The sequence below is a fragment of the Sciurus vulgaris genome, assembly GCF_902686455.1.
Source record: "Sciurus vulgaris genome assembly, chromosome: 8".
NCBI lineage: Eukaryota > Metazoa > Chordata > Mammalia > Rodentia > Sciuridae > Sciurus > Sciurus vulgaris.
Window position 1 is genome coordinate 78,561,298 of NC_136468.1, and position 21,131 is coordinate 78,582,428.

At 35.7% G+C, this 21,131-nt stretch overlaps 1 protein-coding gene across 1 annotated transcript in view; it reads left to right on the top strand.

Moving 5' to 3' along the window:
• The window catches only part of LRRC72 (leucine rich repeat containing 72), a gene marked incomplete at its 5' end in the record, with an annotated part of 60,121 nt that overhangs the window by 15,236 nt on the left and 23,754 nt on the right, over nt 1-21,131 (top strand). Inside the window, one exon of the mRNA XM_079150383.1 lies at nt 4,655-4,724. Within this exon, the coding sequence (XP_079006509.1) occupies nt 4,655-4,724 (70 nt within the window). The remainder of the gene's footprint in view (nt 1-4,654; nt 4,725-21,131) is intronic.

The following is a 21,131-nucleotide window of genomic DNA, read 5'->3' on the forward strand; positions in this document are numbered from 1 at the left end:
TATTAAATTCTTTAACTCCTAACAACCTCTATAATTTTGCTACTAAATAGGAAAAACCCTCCCTTATATCAACAGCCCCTTTGATTTCACACAAACTCTCTCCAAGGTGGTAGATGATAAAGTAGATTTTTCTGTAGGGCACTCATAGCACCTGAGATAGGAACGTAGGTATGAGAAGAAGAGGAGGTTATGGATAGGATTGTACTGTGACACCACCATTTTCATTGGCCAGTAAGTGAAACCCTGTGTAGGCATAGCTTGTATTTAATAGCAATGACCCTACAGTGGTTTGAATAAGTCCCCCAAAGTTCATATGTTGGGAAACTTAATCCCTGATGGAACATCATTGAGAAGAAGACTATTAAGAATTGATCAGGTCATGAAGACTTTGCTTTCATGCACGGATTAATGCCATTATTGTCACTCTGTATTAGTTATCTCAGGTGTGAGTTCCCAAAGAAAGAATGTACTTGGCCTCCTCTCTCTCCCTCTCTCATGAGCCATTCCACCATGTTATGATGCAACAAGAGAGTCTTTGCAAATATAGGCCCCTTGACCTTGGACTTCCCAGCATCTAGAATTGTAAGAAATTAATCTCTGTCCTTTATAAATTACCCATTATCAGGTATTATGTTAAAACAGCACAAAATAAACTTAGATATACCCGAGTCTTACTCTTCATTGTCCTTCTCCCTTTCAACCCCCAGTAGTGAGGATTGAACCCAGAGGTACTCTACCACTGAGCTACACTACCCAGCTTTTTTATATTTTATTTTGTGGCAGGGTCTTGCTAAGTTGCCCAGGTTGGCCTAAAACTTGCAATCCTTCTATCTCAGTCTGCTGAATCACTGGGATTATAGGCACATGCCACTGCACCTAGCTCCCCTTCATGATCTTTAATGCCTGCAAATTCTATGTGTTATTTAAAAATAGGCTTCACATACTTTACTAATATGTAAACATGAGTAAAACTCACCTTTTTTGTAAAGAAAATATCCTATTTTATCAATAAACTAAATCACTTTATCTCTGGTGATTTGAGGAAATATTTTATTAATAAACATTTCTTTTGTTATAATTGAATACTTATTTTTAATTTATCAGTATAGGAAAAATTTATTTATCTTTATAGTGGCCCTAAATCTTTTGGTAGTAAGGGAATAAAGAGGCGACCAATTTGAAATCTTTAAAACACACCTGTTGTAGAATGGAAAACACAGTAGAGATTTCTGACACATGGTCATGTTTTCAGCCTTTGTATAGATTAGTTAGTTTTACAATAAAGATAAATAATTCATGTAGTCCAAAGATTGCATCTTTAACCTTTCACAATTTTGACAACTGTTAATTGTTGATCACTAGGGTAAGTAGATAAAAAGAATAGCTTTGAAACACTAGAAAAATAAGAAATATCCATCCTCTGAATGTGAGTAATTGGTGATTTTCTTGTGTGAAAAGCAGCATTTTTTATATCCTAAGAATACTAAATTACCATTTAATACAGCTGGGGACAAAAAATATTTCATAATCCAGAGGCCAATAAATTAGGTGAACTGTGTTATTTGCTCCTGGAAAATGGAAAGCATCGTATCAAAATCTCCTTGAGTAATTACAGAAAACACACACCATGACATGTGTTGATAGGTTATTGTCAGTATGATTCATGGCCATCTTTAGCAGGAAAACTACCTCTTCTTGTCTTCTGTTGGCCTCTTCTTAAAATGTAACAGCTCATTATTGATTTAGGACAGGTTATATGCAGAATAAACCTTTCCAACTTGAAAGAGTTAAAGTACTCTTAAAAAGTGAATCACTTTATTATGTCATATAATAGCTGGAAATTCAACATTGATATTACTAGTACAAGAAAATTAATAGCAAGCTGGGCATGGTGGTGGACACCTGTAATGCCAGAGACTTGGGAGGTTGAGGCAGGAGAATTGCGAGTTCTAGCTTCAGCAAATTAGTAAGACCCTCTCTCAAACTAAAATATAAAAAGGGCTGGGGATATATATATATAGGTCAGTGGTAAAGGGCCCCTGAGTTCAAATACCTAGTACCACAAAAAAATTAATAACAACTTGACACATTTAATATCTTAAAGTGCTAATGTATTAAAATGACACAGTTAATATCTTAAAGTGCTAATGTATTAAAATGAATTTTATAGTCAGTTCTCTAAAGGAGGCTTGAGATCCTTTGGAGCAACCGTGTAATGCTTGTATTATTATTTGTTGTGGAAAGAGGTGAAATTAACACACTATCATTATTGCCCAATGCAATAGCTAAGGTGCACTGAGGTAAGAGCTCTCTCCCAGAAATTAGTTACAGGTCTACATAAAGAGTATGTCTTAAGTGTGCAAATTTCCCACTGAAAGTTGCTTTGGAGGAACCTGGGATATTCTACTGTGCCAGGGAAGTGCTCCAAGACCATAGTACATGTCAAAAAGACATAGGAGTTTGCTTGAAAGCCTTCAGCCTGGGTGATTAGAGAATTTTTTAAAAACACTGACAAAGAATTTTTTACAAAGCTCTTTAAATCCAGAGAGGATGTGTAAGAGAATGAATGATAGAAGAGGAAGGGCTGGGGATGTAGCTCTGTGGTAGAGCGATTGTCTTACATGCAGAAGGTCCGGGTCCAAACCCTAGCACTGAAAAAAAGGGAAAGGGGCATGCTCTTATCAGAAGAATAACAGTTAATACATGTAAAAACAATGAGAACACTATAAAAACTGAAATTTTATAATAAAAGAAAAAAAAACTATCGATTCTGGTAACATCAGTTGAATCTGAAACAATTGAGTAAAGAGTTGCTTGGGGAACAAGATAGACATGTGGGATTATAGTTTGGTCCCATGTACTACTTTTCAATTTTAAAATGGAACTAGCAGATAGCACCTTAAACAAGTGACTAAACTTAGCTTTCTCAAGAGTGGGACAAATTGATATCACTTGTCTCCAGGAGTGATGTAGTAATTAACAACTGACGTAACTGAGAAGTAATCTATCTTGAGCTTCATCATGAGGAGATGACAAGATAAATCAAGAATGTGATGTGTTCTATCAGACAACTGTGACAGACTTTTCCAAAGGTCAAAAAAGGGCAGAAGGTGACTAATCTAAACTTAAAAGAACTAAATGGTTAAGGCACCTGAATGCAAGTAATGAATGTTGATGAGATTTTGGATTTAAACAAACATTATTAAAGATATATTGGTTAATGGGAGAAATTTGAGTATGAATGATAGATTAGATGACATTATTGGATTACATTCGATCTTTTTAGGTGTAATAATATTATTGAGATTTTGCAGAAGAATGTCCAGATTTAAGGAAATGTGTACTAAACTATTAGGAGTGAGAAACCTGCATTAATAAAACTGCTCCTTACTTTCAAATGCTTCATCAAGAAAATTACCCATCTATAAGTATGGGTGTGTGTTAGATGATTAGAACAAGCAAAAATATGGCACTATATTAAAAATTATGAAAGTTCTACAAGTGTTCATGGACCCACTCCTTCAGCTTTTCTTAGGTTTGAAACCTTGATGCCAAAAGTTGGAAAGAAAAATTTATTTTGTTTAGAAATATTGTTGGCAAAGGTTTTAAAAATATATACGTTTTCATAAAAATTAGGAAAATTTTGGTCCTGCAGAGTTTTGAGTTTAAAAATAATTGTGAGAATAGGGTTGATGATACAGTTCATTGGTAAAGTGCATGCCTAGCCCTGGGTTCAGTCCGTAAGACAAAAAAAAAAAAAAAAAAAAAAAAAAAAAAAAAAAAAAAAAGATTTACCATGAGTTAATATATAATAATTAACATTAGTAACATTAGTATTGTTGAAGTTCTTTCATAAATGCCTGGCTCTTATATGCTCTATAAGTATTTGATAAAACAGTATGTGCTTTGTTAGTGTTTGAATGACAAAAAAGACATACTTGAGACCTATAATTTCTGCTCTGAGAAATAAAAACGAACTGAAAACTCCAGGCCAGGGCTGTCAAATGACCTCAGAGTCATTGCCCTCTTTTCTGTCAGGTCCCTCTGCCCACCTATCACCTGCTCCTTTGTTAAATGAGTTGCATCACCAACAAAGACCAGGGCCACTTGGATAGCTGGAGTCCCACACGGTGCAAGAAGGGAAGGTAACATATTGAAACTATAATTAAACAATAAAGTGCTCTGCTCAACGTCTGTCCTTTGGTATCCTGCAATTTCATCTAAGCCCAGCCTGCAGTCTGCCAAGATCAGAACCAACCCTGAAGTGCAGACAAGACCAAAGCAGGAGCCAATTGTTTCCACATTCACTTGAAAGTCCGATATCTTCTGTTTCTTTTTCCTCTGTCCTCTCCCCAGTAAAATCTGTTTTGAACTAAGGTTTCAGTAAATTCAGTCATGATGAAGTGCAAATTTCTACTGTTATAAAAATCTCTCTTTAAGTATGTATTAGCTTCAACTAGCTGACAAATCTTATCCAAATGGATGAAGTTATAATGATGGAATTTCAGAAATTAGCAGGAAAGTATGCCTACAATTTTGTAAGGACAGAAAGAGAGACCTTTCTGGTTACTCCCAAACCATACTAACTCTATGACCAGCTTTACCTATGAGCAAATTCATTGTTGCTAATATTCACATTTTTTTTTCTTTCCAGGGAACTGACAGATGTCATTGATCTATCTAGATTTAAAAAATTAAAATACTTATGGCTTCATCATAATAAGGTAGTATTATATTTTAAGTTATCTTTCATGTTTTAATGGAGCTAATATTTAAAAGTTTTAATATTTTATAAAATTAAAATATTTTCTAAAATTTAAACTTAGGTAAGGAATCTATATATAACATATATATCTGGTACCTAAGTATCAAGAATCTATATATCGATTATATGTATATATGATATATTGAATAAAGGCAATCTGTAAGATTCTATCAGAATGCAGTTTTATGTCTATCTCTCATGTTTTATGTTCAGTAGAATGTCTTCCTTTCCTGGATCCTGGAAAAACAAAGAAAAAACTTAGATAATCTCATGTTTCCTCTCCCATGTAATACAAAATCTTACAGTCTATTTGGTCATAGGCATAATTTCAGTTCATAAATGGGAATACATTAATAAACTGTCTTTCATCCACAAATATCTCTCTCTCTCTCTCTCTCTCTCCCTCTTTCTCTCACACACACACACCCACCACACACAAACACACACATACACACTCACTCTCTGACCTAGCTAGGACTGACAGCCGACATCCATCTGCCTCATTAAATAGGAAGGTGTGATTGGCAGTTTTCCTCTCCCATCACTTCTACCCCAGTCTTCTCCAGGTTTGGTATGGAGTTAGCAGTGTGGAGATTGAAGAAAGGGAAGGGAGAAGCAAGGTTCTTTCCTCTAGTACTAGCAAATGCTCAAGCTGACTCCTCTTTGTAGATTATTCAGTGGCCTGCCTGTTAGACCTCTCCAACACTAATTCCTCTTCACTGGTCACTCCTGAGCTGACCTCATCTTTATTCCAATGCTACTGGCAACTGAGGGTTTCCAGACTCTAGAAAACTATGCCCTTGGGCAGAATCCCTTGTTACGTGTTCCTAGTCAGCATTCCTGTAGTACTCCTGCATCTACCTTCAAAGACACAAACTGCTGGTTTTGCATTCAGTGTCCAAGAGGGTCAATGCACCCAGTTGCTACCAAACCAATTTAGCTTCCTTGAGAACAATCAGGCACCAGCCCACCATGCATTCACCTGCAGGGTGGAGGCCTCAAAGTCACAGTGTGGCCCTTGAGATTTCTCTTGAAGGCTAGGGTTTAGGTAGAAGTTTCCTTTTACCCTGTCCCTCATCATGGAGACCTAAGTGTGGGGCTCCAAGCTCTTTCTAAGCAAAAGAACAAGATTCAACTACAATTCAGACCTAAAAATTTGTTATAGTTAATTAGTCATGAGGTTTTCAACTTTAAAAAATACGGCTTTCCAAGCTTATACTTTGTTCATTATATGTTGATAACTCAATTTTAGCATTTTGAACTTAGACTTCCCAACACCAGCTGATAAAATAATTATTTCCAGCAATAATCTGCCTTCATGACCAATTCCAGATTGAATCTTTAAGCACCTAAGTTTACGAAAATGTTTGACTACTTCATTGCCTTTTTTAATCAAACAACGGAAAATGGAAAATGAAAGTGTTTCTAGTATTAACTATAAGCATAAATCTCATAAGTTGAAGTAATTTCTAGGGGAACAAACACAAATAACTTCAAGGCCCAGGCAGCTAACTGAAATGGAAAGTGCATATACCACCTAAGGATATAGAAGTTCAAAACTTTTCTAACACTCTGCCAAAAATTATTCTGGGTCATAGCATGAAACCTCTGATTAGAAAAAGATGGGAATCATCAGGCATGGCAAAAATGACTCATCTTTGTTTTCAGAGTGTGCTCCTTGCGGTGTTCAGTGGTATTCAATTTTGAAAGAAATAACATGTACAAATGTTGGCATTATGTCTACAAGGAGAGGTACAAAGAGGGGCTTAGTAATATTTTTTACTTTCTGGGAGTGGATATTGTCTGACTTCCAACCACTCATTAGATTTTCAGACAGTTGAACTGCAGATGAATTATGCACATAGGAAAGATTGTGAACTCTACAACTATTTTGTTCTTTTGTTTTTTAAGGGGATGGTGTAGGAAGGGGATACAAGAAGAGACTGAATTTCTTTCTTGTGTTTGATTTTATATATATATATGTGTGTATGTTTGTATATATATATATATATAATTCATTATATGCATAACAAATTAACTATATTATTTCTATAATCACCATCACTTACTTTGTTCTTTAAGACAGATTCGTGTAGTCCATATAACACTAAAAAGATATCACACCTAAAGCAGATTTTAAGTGAGATAAGAAAATAGGCTTATGTGAGTTTTCTTATTGATTGATAATTGACTAAGTGCTAAACTGCCTCAGCATTCATATTCCCAAACTCTTAACATGCATATTAGATATTATGGTGCTAAATCAAAGTTCACATGTAAAATGTTGATTATTTATTTTCTTCAAAACCCAGATTGCACTAGGTTGACCACCTGGAATATACTATGCCACTGTAAAATAGTCTGGAGAATTGTGTTGAACAACATTAACATTGACATATGAAAATAAATATTTAGAATTATAACATTTTGTGAAGAACCATCTGAATTTGTGACCAGCATCATTCTTACATTAGTGAACATCTTTAGAACTCTATTTAGAAAAAATAAGGCACAGTCAAATGAAGTGAAGACATCTTTATTTGTTTATTCACTTATTCAATCTACAATATTTACTGAGGTCTATGAAGACATTAGTGGTTGTCCACTCAATATCCATCTTCTCCTTTTTCCTATCCAACAAAATCTGGGTTTGGGTTTTGGAACATACTCTTCCTCCATTTCATTCCAGTAGGTGGCCCCATTCAGATCCAGGGGTGGATCCTGCACTGTCTAAGCCAACCGGGATAATCCCCTCCTCCTTGTCAGGGGCTGAACTAGTCAATGAAGGGTTTGTAACCCAATTAGGATGGGGACTTAAAGGCACATCTGCTGGGCGGCTTCCGGGAGAGGTTTCTTTATTCCTAAAAGAGAGGACAAGAAGAGAAATTCCTGTTTTCTCTGCTTGTTTTCTTACCTGGATGTGAAGGCAGGAGCTATACTACCAACTTAATGAATCAAACATACAGAAAAACCCAGAGAATCATGGAGATGGCAAGATTGAGGCGCTCATGACATCTGAACTTCCTAATGGGTGAGATGATAAATAAGAGCTCTTATCTTATGTGCTGGTTTGAATTGATCTTAGAAGTCACCTGGAGTCCAAGCATCCTAATTGATACTGCTTATTTTTTACTCCCATTAGACTCCTGACAGAATAAATGTGATGGTCCCCAATGTAGTGACAGAATTAGGAGAAGCATACAGGAGTGACTATGTTCCTGGTGAGGACATCATATTTGCAATTTGCCTAAAATGAGAGAATGCAATAGTCACTGGAGGCAATGAATGTAGTCTGGCAATTTGGGAGCCTAGCATGGTAGAAAGATACCTACTTCTTCCAAACATTATCTAGTTGTTGTCAAAACTTGACCTTCTCATCTGAACCTGGAATAGATGATGAGGTAGACCCAGGTTTGTTTCTAAGGATCTCCTCTGTTCCAGCCTACTAGATCTCCTCTAGAAACTCTGGGTTCTTTGCGTGGCTTATTTCCTCCTCATACTTCACAGCTTTTTATTAGTACTGTATTTGCTTCCTTTGGGGATTGTGTTTTCCTAATGTCCCCTGATATAATTAGGGAGATAACTGTTTTGAGGTGCATATTAACTGAGGCTTTCTGAAGACTCCCTTTCTTGTCTCATCATCTGAACAAGGAAATTTTAGATGCACAGTCTCTTCTTTCTGACCTCTCATGCAAAGATGGGTTTGGTTCAGACAGGCAATCTAGGTGATATGATCTTTCCTATTTTGCCTCATTACTTCAAAAATTTTCTTTTAGGGATTTCTGATATTGAGTTCTATATTCCTAATAATGGTACTACTTGTTAGTATCTTTCTAATTCTGAAAGTACAGCAGTACTTTGGTATATTTTATTTTGTCTCAGGTTAAGATAAGCATTTGATGAAAACTTGTATAACACCTCACCAAGCAACTATTCAAAGTGGAAGCTAGGTTTCTGTTGTGCAAAAAAACCTAATTTTAACAAATTTTACAAATTCACTTTAAATTAAATATCTTCCTTTTCATCATCTAAAGAATAACTGAAACATTTATAATAACATCGCTCTTACTATCTGACGAGAGAATGGTCGGGCTAGAATAAGATTGCTAGCTGGCTCCAATGGTGTGCACCTGTAGTCCTAGGTACTTAGGAGGCTGAGACAGGAAGATTGCCTGAACCCACAAGTTCAAGGTCAACATGGACAACATGGCAAGACTTTATTTCCAAAAAACTAAATAAATAAACAAAAAGAATAAGATTGCTTTAGGAAAGATCATAATTTGAAAATAGAAGTAATTATTTTAATGTGCTGTTTTAAATATTTGATAAAGAATTCTTTTAATGGTAGTATAGTATAATCTTACCTTAACAGTGGGAAATACAATCCAAGAACCCCCTGTCTCAGGGATGCCTGAAACTATGGACAATACCAAACCCTATATATAGTATGTTTTTCATATATATATATATATAAATATACATATATATACATATATTATGTATGAGATAAAATTTAATTTATATATTAGACATAGTAAGAGATTAACAACAATAATAAAACAGTTATAACAATGTGCTATAATAAATAATTATGTGAATGTGGTTTCTTTTTTGCTCCTAAATATTTTATTGTACTTCCACATTTTCATTCAAAGGAAGAACTTTATGTTTTCTCTTGGACATATCCAAATAGCTTGCATCACTTCTCCTGCCCTTTGGGGCCACTGTGAGGTCAAATAAAGGTTTCTTGAACATAAGTTCTATGATACTGTGGCAGTTGATATGATAACCAAAAGGCCTACTGACTTTTTTTTGGTGGTGGGCAGGGAGGTGGTATCTATCATATGAGTTTGCTGAACAAAGGATGATTCACATCCCTGGCAGGATGAAGCAAGACAGTGTGAGATTTCAACAAGCTTCACAGAATGGTGTGTGACTTAAAACTTATGAATTGTTTATTTCTGGGATTTTGCATTTAATATTTTCAGACTGTGGTTGATAGTAGGTACCTGAAACTAAGAAAAGTAAAAACACACGTGGATTAGGAAGGCTGCTGTACTTTTTCCCTAGGAATTTTACAACACGCTTTATATGGTAGAATTTGTTTGACTCCCTCAATCAGATTTATTTGTGCATTGTTTATTTATACATATTTATTTGTTTATTTGCACACAACTTACCTTTTATAAAAAAGTGATTAAAAGCACACAAACCCTATGGTAGAGTATAAGAGTTATTAAAGAACAAAATGAACCACATGCATTTCATATAATTTGTGCTCTTACACATTTCTGTTACCTCAGGGAAACATTTATTATATTGCTATGTCAATTTTGCTGAAAGAATTATGTTCTTAAAATATATTTAAAACTTCCTAGAAAAAGTAAGCTCAACATATATTACCAAAATAAACCTTCCATGGATAGTTTTGAAATTTGTGGGTATGTCTGATATATATCTACTCATGATTTAACCAAGAAATATAATCTATTTTTGGAAAGAACATATACAAAAATTTTAGTAACTTGGAAATGAGAGGGAAACACATGAGAATGAAAGTCTGTTTGTACTAGATAAAAATAGTTATTTCTGAATGTTTTAAACTGCAGATTTTATCTTTAAACACTATACATATTTTAAACTAAGAAATGAATGTACTATTTTAATTTATAGGATAGGAACATCACAAAAGTGAGCCAAGGAATCCTGAAAGTATATTGAATTTTTTTCTTTTTCCTTCTATATAATTCAGTGCAATTATTAAATTCTCTCCAACTCATATTTAAAGTTTATATAAATTTAAATCTCTAGTACCAAAAAAAAAAAAAAAAAAAAAAAAGAATTTCAATTCTGTGGCAATTTTTCTGAGCCAGTTTCATAATAAATGACCAGGTGACAGGATCAATGTGCAGCTGTGTCCAGTTGTGGGATATTCTTTTTTTTTTTTTTTTTTTTTTTATGGGTGTTAGGTAAGGAGTCTCCCTCTGGTGAGATTGATAAGCTCCTATGTCTGGTGTTTCTGATATGATTTGATATGCCCAAGTGTCCACGTGCTCCTATTTGAATTTAATGTTAAGTTTTCATTCACATGAATAAATTATCATTTTGTGCTTTTGGGTTGTCATGGATAAATGGTGGTTATTTATTTGTACAAACAAGGTTTGGAGTCATTCTACCTTAGGGCTTTTACTCAAAAATAGAGTAACTCATGGCAAACTACTAGCTTTATAAAACAGGGTAATCAAGCAGGGCACAACCTGCTCTCCACACTAATCTGTGGTCCTTCCCTCTAGAATTTTCCAAACTTGATACTCCTTGATACTTGAACTGTGTAATTCCAGGTGGTGGGAGCTGTCTTGTGCATTTTAGGATATTTAGTAGCATCCCTGGCCTCTACCTATGATTTTCCAGGAGGTTCTCCAACCCTAGAACATTTACCCAAAATATTCTCAGACATTGTCAAAAACTCCCTGGGGCTAAAATCTCTCTCTCTCTCTCTCTCACACACACACACACACACACACACACACACACACACACACATCCCTCTGCCAAGAATCACCCAATATGACAAAAAAATGTGATTGTGAAAACCTAAGTGAAAACATTCCAGGCTTCTACTCAAAACCCTGGGTGATTCCCTGTTACTTTTAGGAATGTTTTGACAGTAACCTACAGGGTCCTACACAAGTGTGATCCTGGCTATCTCTCTGTCCTCATCACCTATGATCTGTCCCTGGCTGGCTCTATCCAGTCACCCTGGGCACCTTACTGTCTGTGGATTCAGGCGCTGGTTTGTCCCCTAGTGCTTCTCCACAGGCCCCACTCCTCCTTCAGTGAGTCATTTAAAATAACTCCTCTGGGAGGCAGACCTGATCCACCTCATTAAAATGCAGCACTGCCTCCACAGACTGATCTCCAGGCTTTATTTCTTCCCACAGCACTTAGCAACTTATAACATGCATTTTACTTATTGTATGTGTTGTTTATTTAATCTCACCCTACTACAACAAAGGCAGGAATTGTTTTTCTTTTTTATTCACTGCTATGCCCTCAGAACTTAGCAGAGAAAATTGAACATAAACTACCCTACAGTGTTGAATGTAAGAATGAGTAAAACCTCTGATATTTTCTCATAAATACAATAATCCCATTTTGTCAGTAAATCACAAATGGCATGTAATTGGACATCAATTATAAATGTGAAGAGACTAATCTGGTAATTTTTTGCCTGGTACTTTTGTTCATTTGGAAATGTTACAGTCTGTTTATTTGAATCATAGCTAGAAACTTTTCTTTGCATAAACATTTGTTCAGGTGATGGGCAGAAGCATGCTTCTGCTGCTTTAAGCAGAACAATTATTAATTGAAAAGATATTGGATAGATATTATGGAGTTCAAGAATCAAGTTCAGAAAATACTCAGAATCAAAGGGTGTGGTCACAATGATGTCATAGAACCAGTTTCCACAAACACTATTGACTTGCCAGTCCACAACAAAAGCCCCAGCTTGCACTGTTGGTGCCGCTAGCACTGGCCACTGAACACACCCACTGTCACCACTGCCATCATTTCCAGGGCTCTCCCAGCCACCACCAGAATTAACTCCAACGGTCTCAACCGCTTTGCCTTACCCTTTCTTGATTTGAAGTTCAGAGTGGGTGCACTGGATTGTCTTAGTCTAGGCCCTGTGAATGCCCTGAAATGGGAAAACAAATACCTTGTCCAATGGGGAGTAAGTTCTGATTCCTACCAACATTCACTGAGTGGGGAATATCTTGAATTATGGAAAGGAAGTTTAGATGCTAGGCATTCAAAAAATCTGACAAGTGTCTCCCAAATTTTATTAAGTAATGTTTAGGAAGTTGAAATGAAAGGAATAGCACCAACATTTTCCTTAATGATTCCTGTCAGAACACCCGGATGAGAGTAGTTATTTAATAAATGCATAATGAATGGTGGGTTCAGGAATGGCTCTGATTCTGTCAGCTAACAGTATTTAGCAAATCACATCATCTCTTTAGAGTTGTTTCCTCTTGTGTAATATGGCATATTTATTCTTTTCATTGTCATGAAAAAGAAATGAGATGGCATATGTGAAGTACTAATCCAAGGAACTCACAAACAGTAGTCACAGGATAAATATTAGGATCCTATTTCCCTGCTCTTAAAAAAAGAGATAGTTCTTCTTTCAACAGAAAAATTTATGCATATATGATAATTTAAAGAATTAGCTAGTTCTACAAGTTGACAGTAGTCCCACATGCTTTGCCTCCATTTGTCTTTCTTTAGATGCAACAACTTTCGATTCCTTTAAGTGATACTTTGTTATCTATCAGCATTTCTCTAAATCACATGCAAGTGTTGCTACTACTTGATTTTTTTCTCTTTTACACAATAGCTATCTTGTTCTCACTGAAGAAGATGAGGATCTAATTCTTTCTTGTCTCCACTTCTACCACACTCATGCATACTTTCCATTCTCCAGTCTCCTGATGTGGTTGTATTGTAATTTGAGTTAAATCAATATTCGCTGGTTATATTGTTATGACAAAGTATGCTTTTCAGAACTAAACCATGTATTATGCTCTATGTTTCCTTTATTGCATTTCCTCTGATTCCCTGGAGTTTATATTTGTCTGGGTATTTTTTTTTTAATTTGATTTTTGTCACAGGCTGAATTGTGTCCTCCCCGCCCCCTAAATTTAGATGTTGAAGTCCTCATTTCTAGTACCTTAGATTGTGACTGTGTATGGAGCTTGTGTATTTAGAGAAGAATTAAGTTAAAATTAATAAGCCTGGGCCCTAATCTGACAGTGTCTATAAAAAGAAGAGATTAGGGCACAGAAAGAGATACTAGTCATGTACCCAATACAGAGAGAAGATCATGAGAGGGCACTAGCAGGTTGTCATCTACAAGCCAAGCGGAGAGGCACCAGAGTGAAGCCCAATTCTTTCAATAAATTGTTGATCAGGGACTTTCAGCTTCCAGAACTGTAAGGAAAATTTTCCTGCTGATTAAGCCAACTGTTCTATCATGTTTACTATGGCAGCCCTAGCGATTGAATACATTTTTAAGCTGCTATTCCTACTTATTCAATCTGAACTGTTAATTGACCAAAGCTACTTAATATATTTTATTATTATTATTATTTTTATTTTTATTTTTATTCTTTTGGTGCTGATGATTGAACCCAGGGCCTCATACATGCTAAGCAAGCACCCTACCACTGAGCCACAAATCTAGCCCTACTTTCATTTTCTGCCCAGGCCTTGTGACTTGCTCTGGACTGCTTGTCCTGTGTGACATGTGCAACTACAATCACCCTTCATCACCACCCTGGGCATGTCCTTGGCTCATCTCTTTCTTACACTGCATATCTTTTTTCTTCCCCCCAGAGCACAGACTCCAGTGTCTTCCTGAGAAAGGAGTGAAGGTGATAAACTTTTTAAGGTTGTGCAGGCTTGTACTTGTGTTTATTCAGTTCTCACATTCGAACCAATATTTTGGCTTGTTTAACTAATAGAATTCTAGATTGACAACAAAACACCTCTCCCTCGTCTTCTAATTTTCAGTGTAGCTGTTGAAGCATGTGAAGCCATCTGAGTCCAGATCCTTGAATGTGTGTGTGTGTGTGTGTGTGTGTGTGTGTGTGTGTGTGTTCTCTTTGGAGGCTCAAATTTTCAAATTTTCTTGTCTTTGTTCTCAGTGTTCTGACATTTCACAATAGTGTGCATTGGTTCAAGTTTATCATCCACTGGGTTGGATTGGGGAAAATTTCTATCTGGAAACTCATGTCTTTTAATTTTGGGATATTTGCTTGGGGGATTTTGATTTCTTCCTCTTCTATGGCTACAGTTCTTTGTTCCTGAAACTATATGTACATGTTAAACACTGAAATTGTTCTCAAACTTTCTTTTGTTTTCTCATTTTTAAAAATTTTATTTTGGTTTCTTTGTCATTTTCTTCTACTTTTTGGAGGAGTTCTCCAACTTTCTCTTCCAACCCTCTTAACAGGACATAACACGTTCCTAACATCTGCTCTCAGGTTTTTATTTTTCAAAGGCTCTTTTTTCTTTGTTTGTATGTTTGTTTGTTTATTTATTTTGGTATGGGGGATCGAACCCACCAGTGCTTTACCACTGAGCCACTCCCCAGTCCTTTTTTATATTTTATTTTGAGACAAGTCTTGCTAAGTTGCTTAGGGCCTCACTAAGTTGCTGAGACTGACTTTGAAGCCACAATTCTCCTGTCTCAGCCTCCAGTACCACTGGGATTATAGGTGTGTGTCACTGTGCCTGGCTTCTGTGTTTATTTTTATATTATCCTTTTATAATAGTAAAATTATATGTTTATATAATATGATATTTCATATTAAAATGTATTTATATTACCTTTATGCAATTTTATGTTGTTATATTAAAGAATATATTTTCAAGTTTTTTTGAGGCACAACTCATACATAAAAAAACTTCATGTTTAATGTATACAACTTGACGAGTTTGGACATATGCATATACTGATGAAGCAGTTACTACAATCAAGGTAACAAACTTATCAATCACCCTAAAATATTCCTAGTATCACTTTTGTATGTCCCTTTTGTTTGTTTCTTTTTGTGGTAAGAAAACAACATGAGATTCACCTTAATACATTTTAAAATGCATTCCGCATTGTTTTTTTTTTTTTTCTTTTTTTTTTTTCAGGGTATGTTAGCTATATATTTATATATATATATATTGTAAACAAATGGGATACATGTTGTTTCTCTGTTTGTAGTAAAGGCATACCATTTGTATAATCATAAATTTACATAGGGTAATGTTGTCTGATTCATTCTGTTATTTTTCCCTCCCCCCCACCCCTCCCACCCCTCCTTTCCCTCTGTACAGTCCTTACTTCTTCCATTCTTGCCCCCCTCCCTAACTCTAACCCTAAACCTAACCCTAACCCTAACACTAACCCCTCCCACCTCCCATTATGTGTCATCATCCGCTTATCACTGAGATCATTCTTCCTTTGTTTTTTTGAGATTGGCTTATCTCATTTAGCATGATATTCTCCAATTTCATCCATTTGCCTGCAAATGCCATAATTTTATCATTCTTTATGGCAGAGTAATATTCCATTGTATATCTATATCTATATATCTATATAGATATAGATATACCACAGTTTCTTTATCCATTCATCAATTGAAGGACATCTAGGTTGGTTCCACAATCTGGCTATTGTGAATTGAACAGCTGTGAACATTGATGTGGCTGTATCTCTGTAGTATGCTGATTTTAAGTCCTTTGGGTATAGGCCAAGGAGTGGGATAGCTGGGTCAAATGGTGGTTCCATTTCAAGCTTTCTGAGGAATCTCCATACTGCTTTCCAGAGTGGCTGCAGTAATTTGCAACCCCACCAGCAATGTATGAGTGTACCTTTTTCCCCATATCCTCGCCAACACCTATTGTTGCTTGTGTTCTTGATAATCGCCATTCTAATTGGGGTGAGATGGAATCTTAGGGTAGTTTTGTTTTGCATTTCTCTTATTACTAGAGATGTTGAACATTTTTTCATATATCTGTTGATTGCTTGTACATCTTCTTCTGTGAAGTGTCTGTTCATTTCCTTAGCCCATTTGTCGAATGGATTATTTGTATTCTTGGTGTAGAGTTTTTTGAGTTCTTTATAGATTCTGAAAATTAGTGCTCTATCTGAAGTATGAGTGGCCAAGATTTTCTCCCACTCTGTAGGCTCTCTCTTCACATTACTGATAGTTTCCTTTGCTGAGAGAAAGCTTTTTAGTTTGAATCTATCCCAGTTATTGATTCTTGCTTTTATTTCTTGTGCTATGGGAGTTCTGTTAAGGAAGTCTGATCCTAAGCTGACATGTTGAAGATTTGGACCTACTTTTTCTTCTATAAGGTGAAGGGTCTCTGGTCTGATTCCAAGGTCCTTGATCCATTTTGAGTTGAGTTTTGTGCAGGGTGAGAGATAGGGGTTTAATTTCATTCTGTTGCATATGGATTTCCAGTTTTCCCAGCACCGTTTGTTGAAGAGGCTATCTTTTCTCCATTGCATATTTTTGGCCCCTTTGTCTAGTATGAGAAAATTGTATTTATTTGGGTTTGTGTCCATGTCCTCTATTCTGTACCATTGATCTACCTGTCTATTTTGGTACCAATACCATGCCATTTTTGTTACTATTGCTTTGTAGTAGAGTTGAAGATCTGGTATTGTGATACCCCCTGCTTTACTCTTTCTGCTGAGGATTGCTTTAGTTATTCTGGGTTTCTTATTCTTCCAGATGAATTTCATAATTGTTTGCTCTATTTCTGTAAGGTACATCATTGAGATTTTAATTGGAATTGCATTGAATCTGTATAGCACTTTTGGTAGTATGGCCATTTTGACAATATTAATTCTGCCTATCCAAGAACATGGGAGATCTTTCCATCTTCTAAGGTTTTCTTTAATTTCTTTCTTTAGTGTTCTGTAGTTCTCATTGCAGAGGTCTTTCACCTCTTTTGTGAGCATTCCGCATTGTTAACCACATGACACCACACTGTACAGCAGATTTAGAACACATTCCTCTTCTATATCTGAGATTTCCCCACCTCCCTGCAGTCCTTGGCAACCACTATTCTACTCTCTGCTTCTAGCAGTTTGACAACTTCAGATACCTCACAACTGAAATCATATAGTATTTGTTTATTAAAGGAGTGGCTTATTTTACTTAACATAATGTCCCACAGGTCCAGCTATGTTGCCAAAACTGTAGGATTGCCTTCTTTTTTAAGGCTGAATAACATTCCATTATATTTAGATAACAGATTTTCTTCATCCTCTTCATCTTTTGATAGACATTTGTGTTACTTCCACCTCTTGGCTACTTTGAATAATGCTTCAATTAACATGGAATGCAGACAACTCTTTGGGACCCTAATTTCAATTCTTTGGGGGTACATATCCAGAAGTGGGATTACTAGATCATGTAGTAATTCTATTTTTAAATTTTTGAGGAGCTTCTACAGTGGCTTCACCATTTTACATTCCTGCCAACAGTGTGCGGCTGTTCTAATTTCTCCATTTTCTTATTGATGGTTATCTTATTTGATCACAGTTATCTTAAGAAGTATGAGCTGATTAAAATATATATTTATGTTATCTTTTCCTTGTTTCAAGGATGAAGTATCCTAATCTTTTCAAGCATAATAATAACAGTGTTGCTGCTGCTGTTTACATTGTATTTATTTTCTCTAAATTAATCTGGTTTCCATTTATTTCTTTTAATCTTTTTTATATCAGAATTTTGCCTCAAATGTACTTTACTAGCTGGTTGCAATTAAGATGGAGGTCTAAGATGTCCATGGAAAGTACTGAGCATGTGTGGTTGGAGCTTGTCAGCTGTGAGATTTATTGTAAGGTGGTTTGACTGGGCAGATTTGGGGAAAACCCTGGTATTAGTACACTGGGATCTCCTCTTCTGATAGTTGGAGTCTCCAGAAAAACCATTTTCAATCCTCTGCCCAAATGATAAAGGTCTGAACATCAATGTTCTGGGAGCCAAGCTGTGGGCAGAGGGCTGAGAGTTCTCAGCTTTCGGTGTGCATGCATCCCCTTAATCCTCCTGTTTTTCAGACCCTCTACCTTCAATTCTACCTGGTGTCTAACTGTCCATGGACTATGCACTATTCCATCTTTAGAAGAAGCCTCCAGTCTTCTGATGTGGTAAGAGAGGCTCAGTTGCCTAGTAGTAGACTGGGAACATTCTCTAGGAATAGACTCTCTTCTTACACAGGTGTCCTTGACAAGGAGAGAGATACAGCACAATGTTCTAAAAAGACTCAATAACTGAAAGTAAAAGTTAAAAGGAGGGAAAGAGGTTAGAGAGGATATTTTATCCTTGAAACAAGAAAAAGATAACATACAGTATATTTTTAGTCAGCTCATACTTGTTAGGATAGCTATTATCAAAGAAGATAAGTGTTGACAAGGATATAAGGCTTGTACGATTCACTCCTCTTCATTTTTACTTCCAGTTATTAAGTCTTTTTAAAACATTGTGGTATATTTCAGATTGTTTTCTGATTAGAATTTGGCTGTCTTATTTCTGATAATTCTGTTACCACCTGACAAATGCTTTTCAGCTTCCCACATTATATTACTGTTATCTCATTTCCTGTTCTGTTTGTCCTTATTGAAATATGTCTTTTAAAACAATCCCTCTACTGTCACTTTAGATAAATTTTTGGATGAAACAAAATTAGATATATGTGTATAATCTGTATCTTTAACAATGTCAGTTTCCTCACCTACACAATCTCATGTGTATGATTTTTATTAATGTTATCTTAATTAAAATCATAATTACATTTATGGAATATATAACATGTGGTGTTTCAATATATTATACAATATGGAAAAATTACATTAAGCTAATTAACATTTCTATCACCTTGCTCACTGGTTTTTATGGTGAAAGATTTAAAATTACTCTTTTACTTGCTTTTGAAATATATAATAATATTGACTATAGTCATCCTGCTGTGCAATAGGTCTCAAAACCTTTTCCACCTATCTGTTGAAACTTTGTATCCTTCCATCAACAAACTTCCCATTCTTCCTTATCCTCCCATCCTCCCTTTGGTAACCATCTCTCTACTTTTCACTTCTGTTAAATTCAACTTTTAGGTTCCACATACAAGTGAGATCATGTGGAGTTTGTCCTTTTCTGGCTCACTTCACTTAGCATAATGTCCTCCAGGTTCATCCGTGCTGTTAAAAATAACAGGAAGCTGGGCGCAGTGGCTCATGCCTGTAATCCCAGTGGCTTGAGAGGCTAAGGCAGGAGGATTGTGAGTTCAAAGCCAGTCTCAGCAATTTAGGGAAGCCCTAGGCAACTCCGTGAGACCCTGTCTCTAAACAAAATACAAAAAAGGCTGGGGATGTGGTTCGGTGGTTAAGTGCCCCTGGGTTCAATCTCTAGTACCAAAAAAAAAAAAAAAAAAAGAAGAAGAAAATAAAATGACAGGATTTCCTTCTTTTTTAAGACTGAATAGTATCCCAGTGTGTATATATACTGCATTTATTTTTCATCCATTTATCCATTGATGAACACTTAGGTTGATTCCATATATTGGCTATTGTGAATAATGCAGTGAACATGGGAAGGCAGGTATCCCTTGGACATGCTGATTTTGATTCCTTTGGATATATACTCAGAAGTGGGATTAATAAATCATATGATAATTCTATGTTTAGTTTATTGATGCATGCCATTTTCATAATGACTATATTAATTTACTTTTCAACCAGAAATATATAAAAATTTCCTTATCTGTTTTCTCCATCCTCATCAACACTACTCTTTCCTTTTTTTTTTGATAAAGCCTATTTTGATATTTGTCTGATGATATATCATTATGATTTTAATTGGCAATCACCTAATGATTAGTGATGGGTGTTTTTACATGTATCTGATGACTATATGTTCTTTTTTTTTTAACAAAAAAATGTGTTCACGTCTCTCTTTTTTTTTTTTTTTTTCCTATGGGGTAGCAGGGATTGAACTCAGGGGCACTTGACCACTGAGGAATATCCCCAGCACTATTTTGTATTTTATTTAAAGACAGTTGTTTTTAGTACCTCACTTTTTGCTGAGGCTGGTTTTGAACTCTTGATCCTCCTGTCTCAGCCTCCAAAGTGGCTGGAATTACAGGTGTAATCCACAGGTGTGTGCCACAGCACTTGGCTCAAGTCCATATTTTAAACAAGTTGTTTTCTTGTTACAGAATTTTTGGAATCTACATATATGGTTTGGGAATGTTTTCTCTTATTCTGTGAATTGACTCTTCATTTTGTTGATTATTGCTTTTGCTGTGCAGAAGATTTCTAGTTAGATTTCATCTCACTTGTCTATTTTCACTTTTGTTGACTGTGCATTCATGGTTATAGCCAACGAGCTGTTGCCTCAATCAGTGTTGTACAGCTTTTCCTCAGTGTTTTCTTCTAGTAGTTTCAGTTTCAGTTTCTTATATTTAAGTCTTTGATCCATTTCAAATTTACTTTTGCATATGTCTGCGACAAGGATGCGATTTTATTTTTCTGCATATGCAGTTTTCCTAGCATCATGAGAGCCTGTCCTTTTTCTCATGTGTGTTCTTGACATCTTTGTCAAAAGGTAATTGACCATAAATATGTGAGTTTATTTATGGGCTCTCTACCTTTTTCCATTGTTCAATATGCCTATTTTTATGCCAGTAACAGGCTGTGTTGATTACAATTGCTTTACATAATGTGTTTTGAAATTTGGAAATGTGATATTTCTAGCTTTGTTCTTTTTGCTCAAGATTATTTTGTCTACTCAGAGTC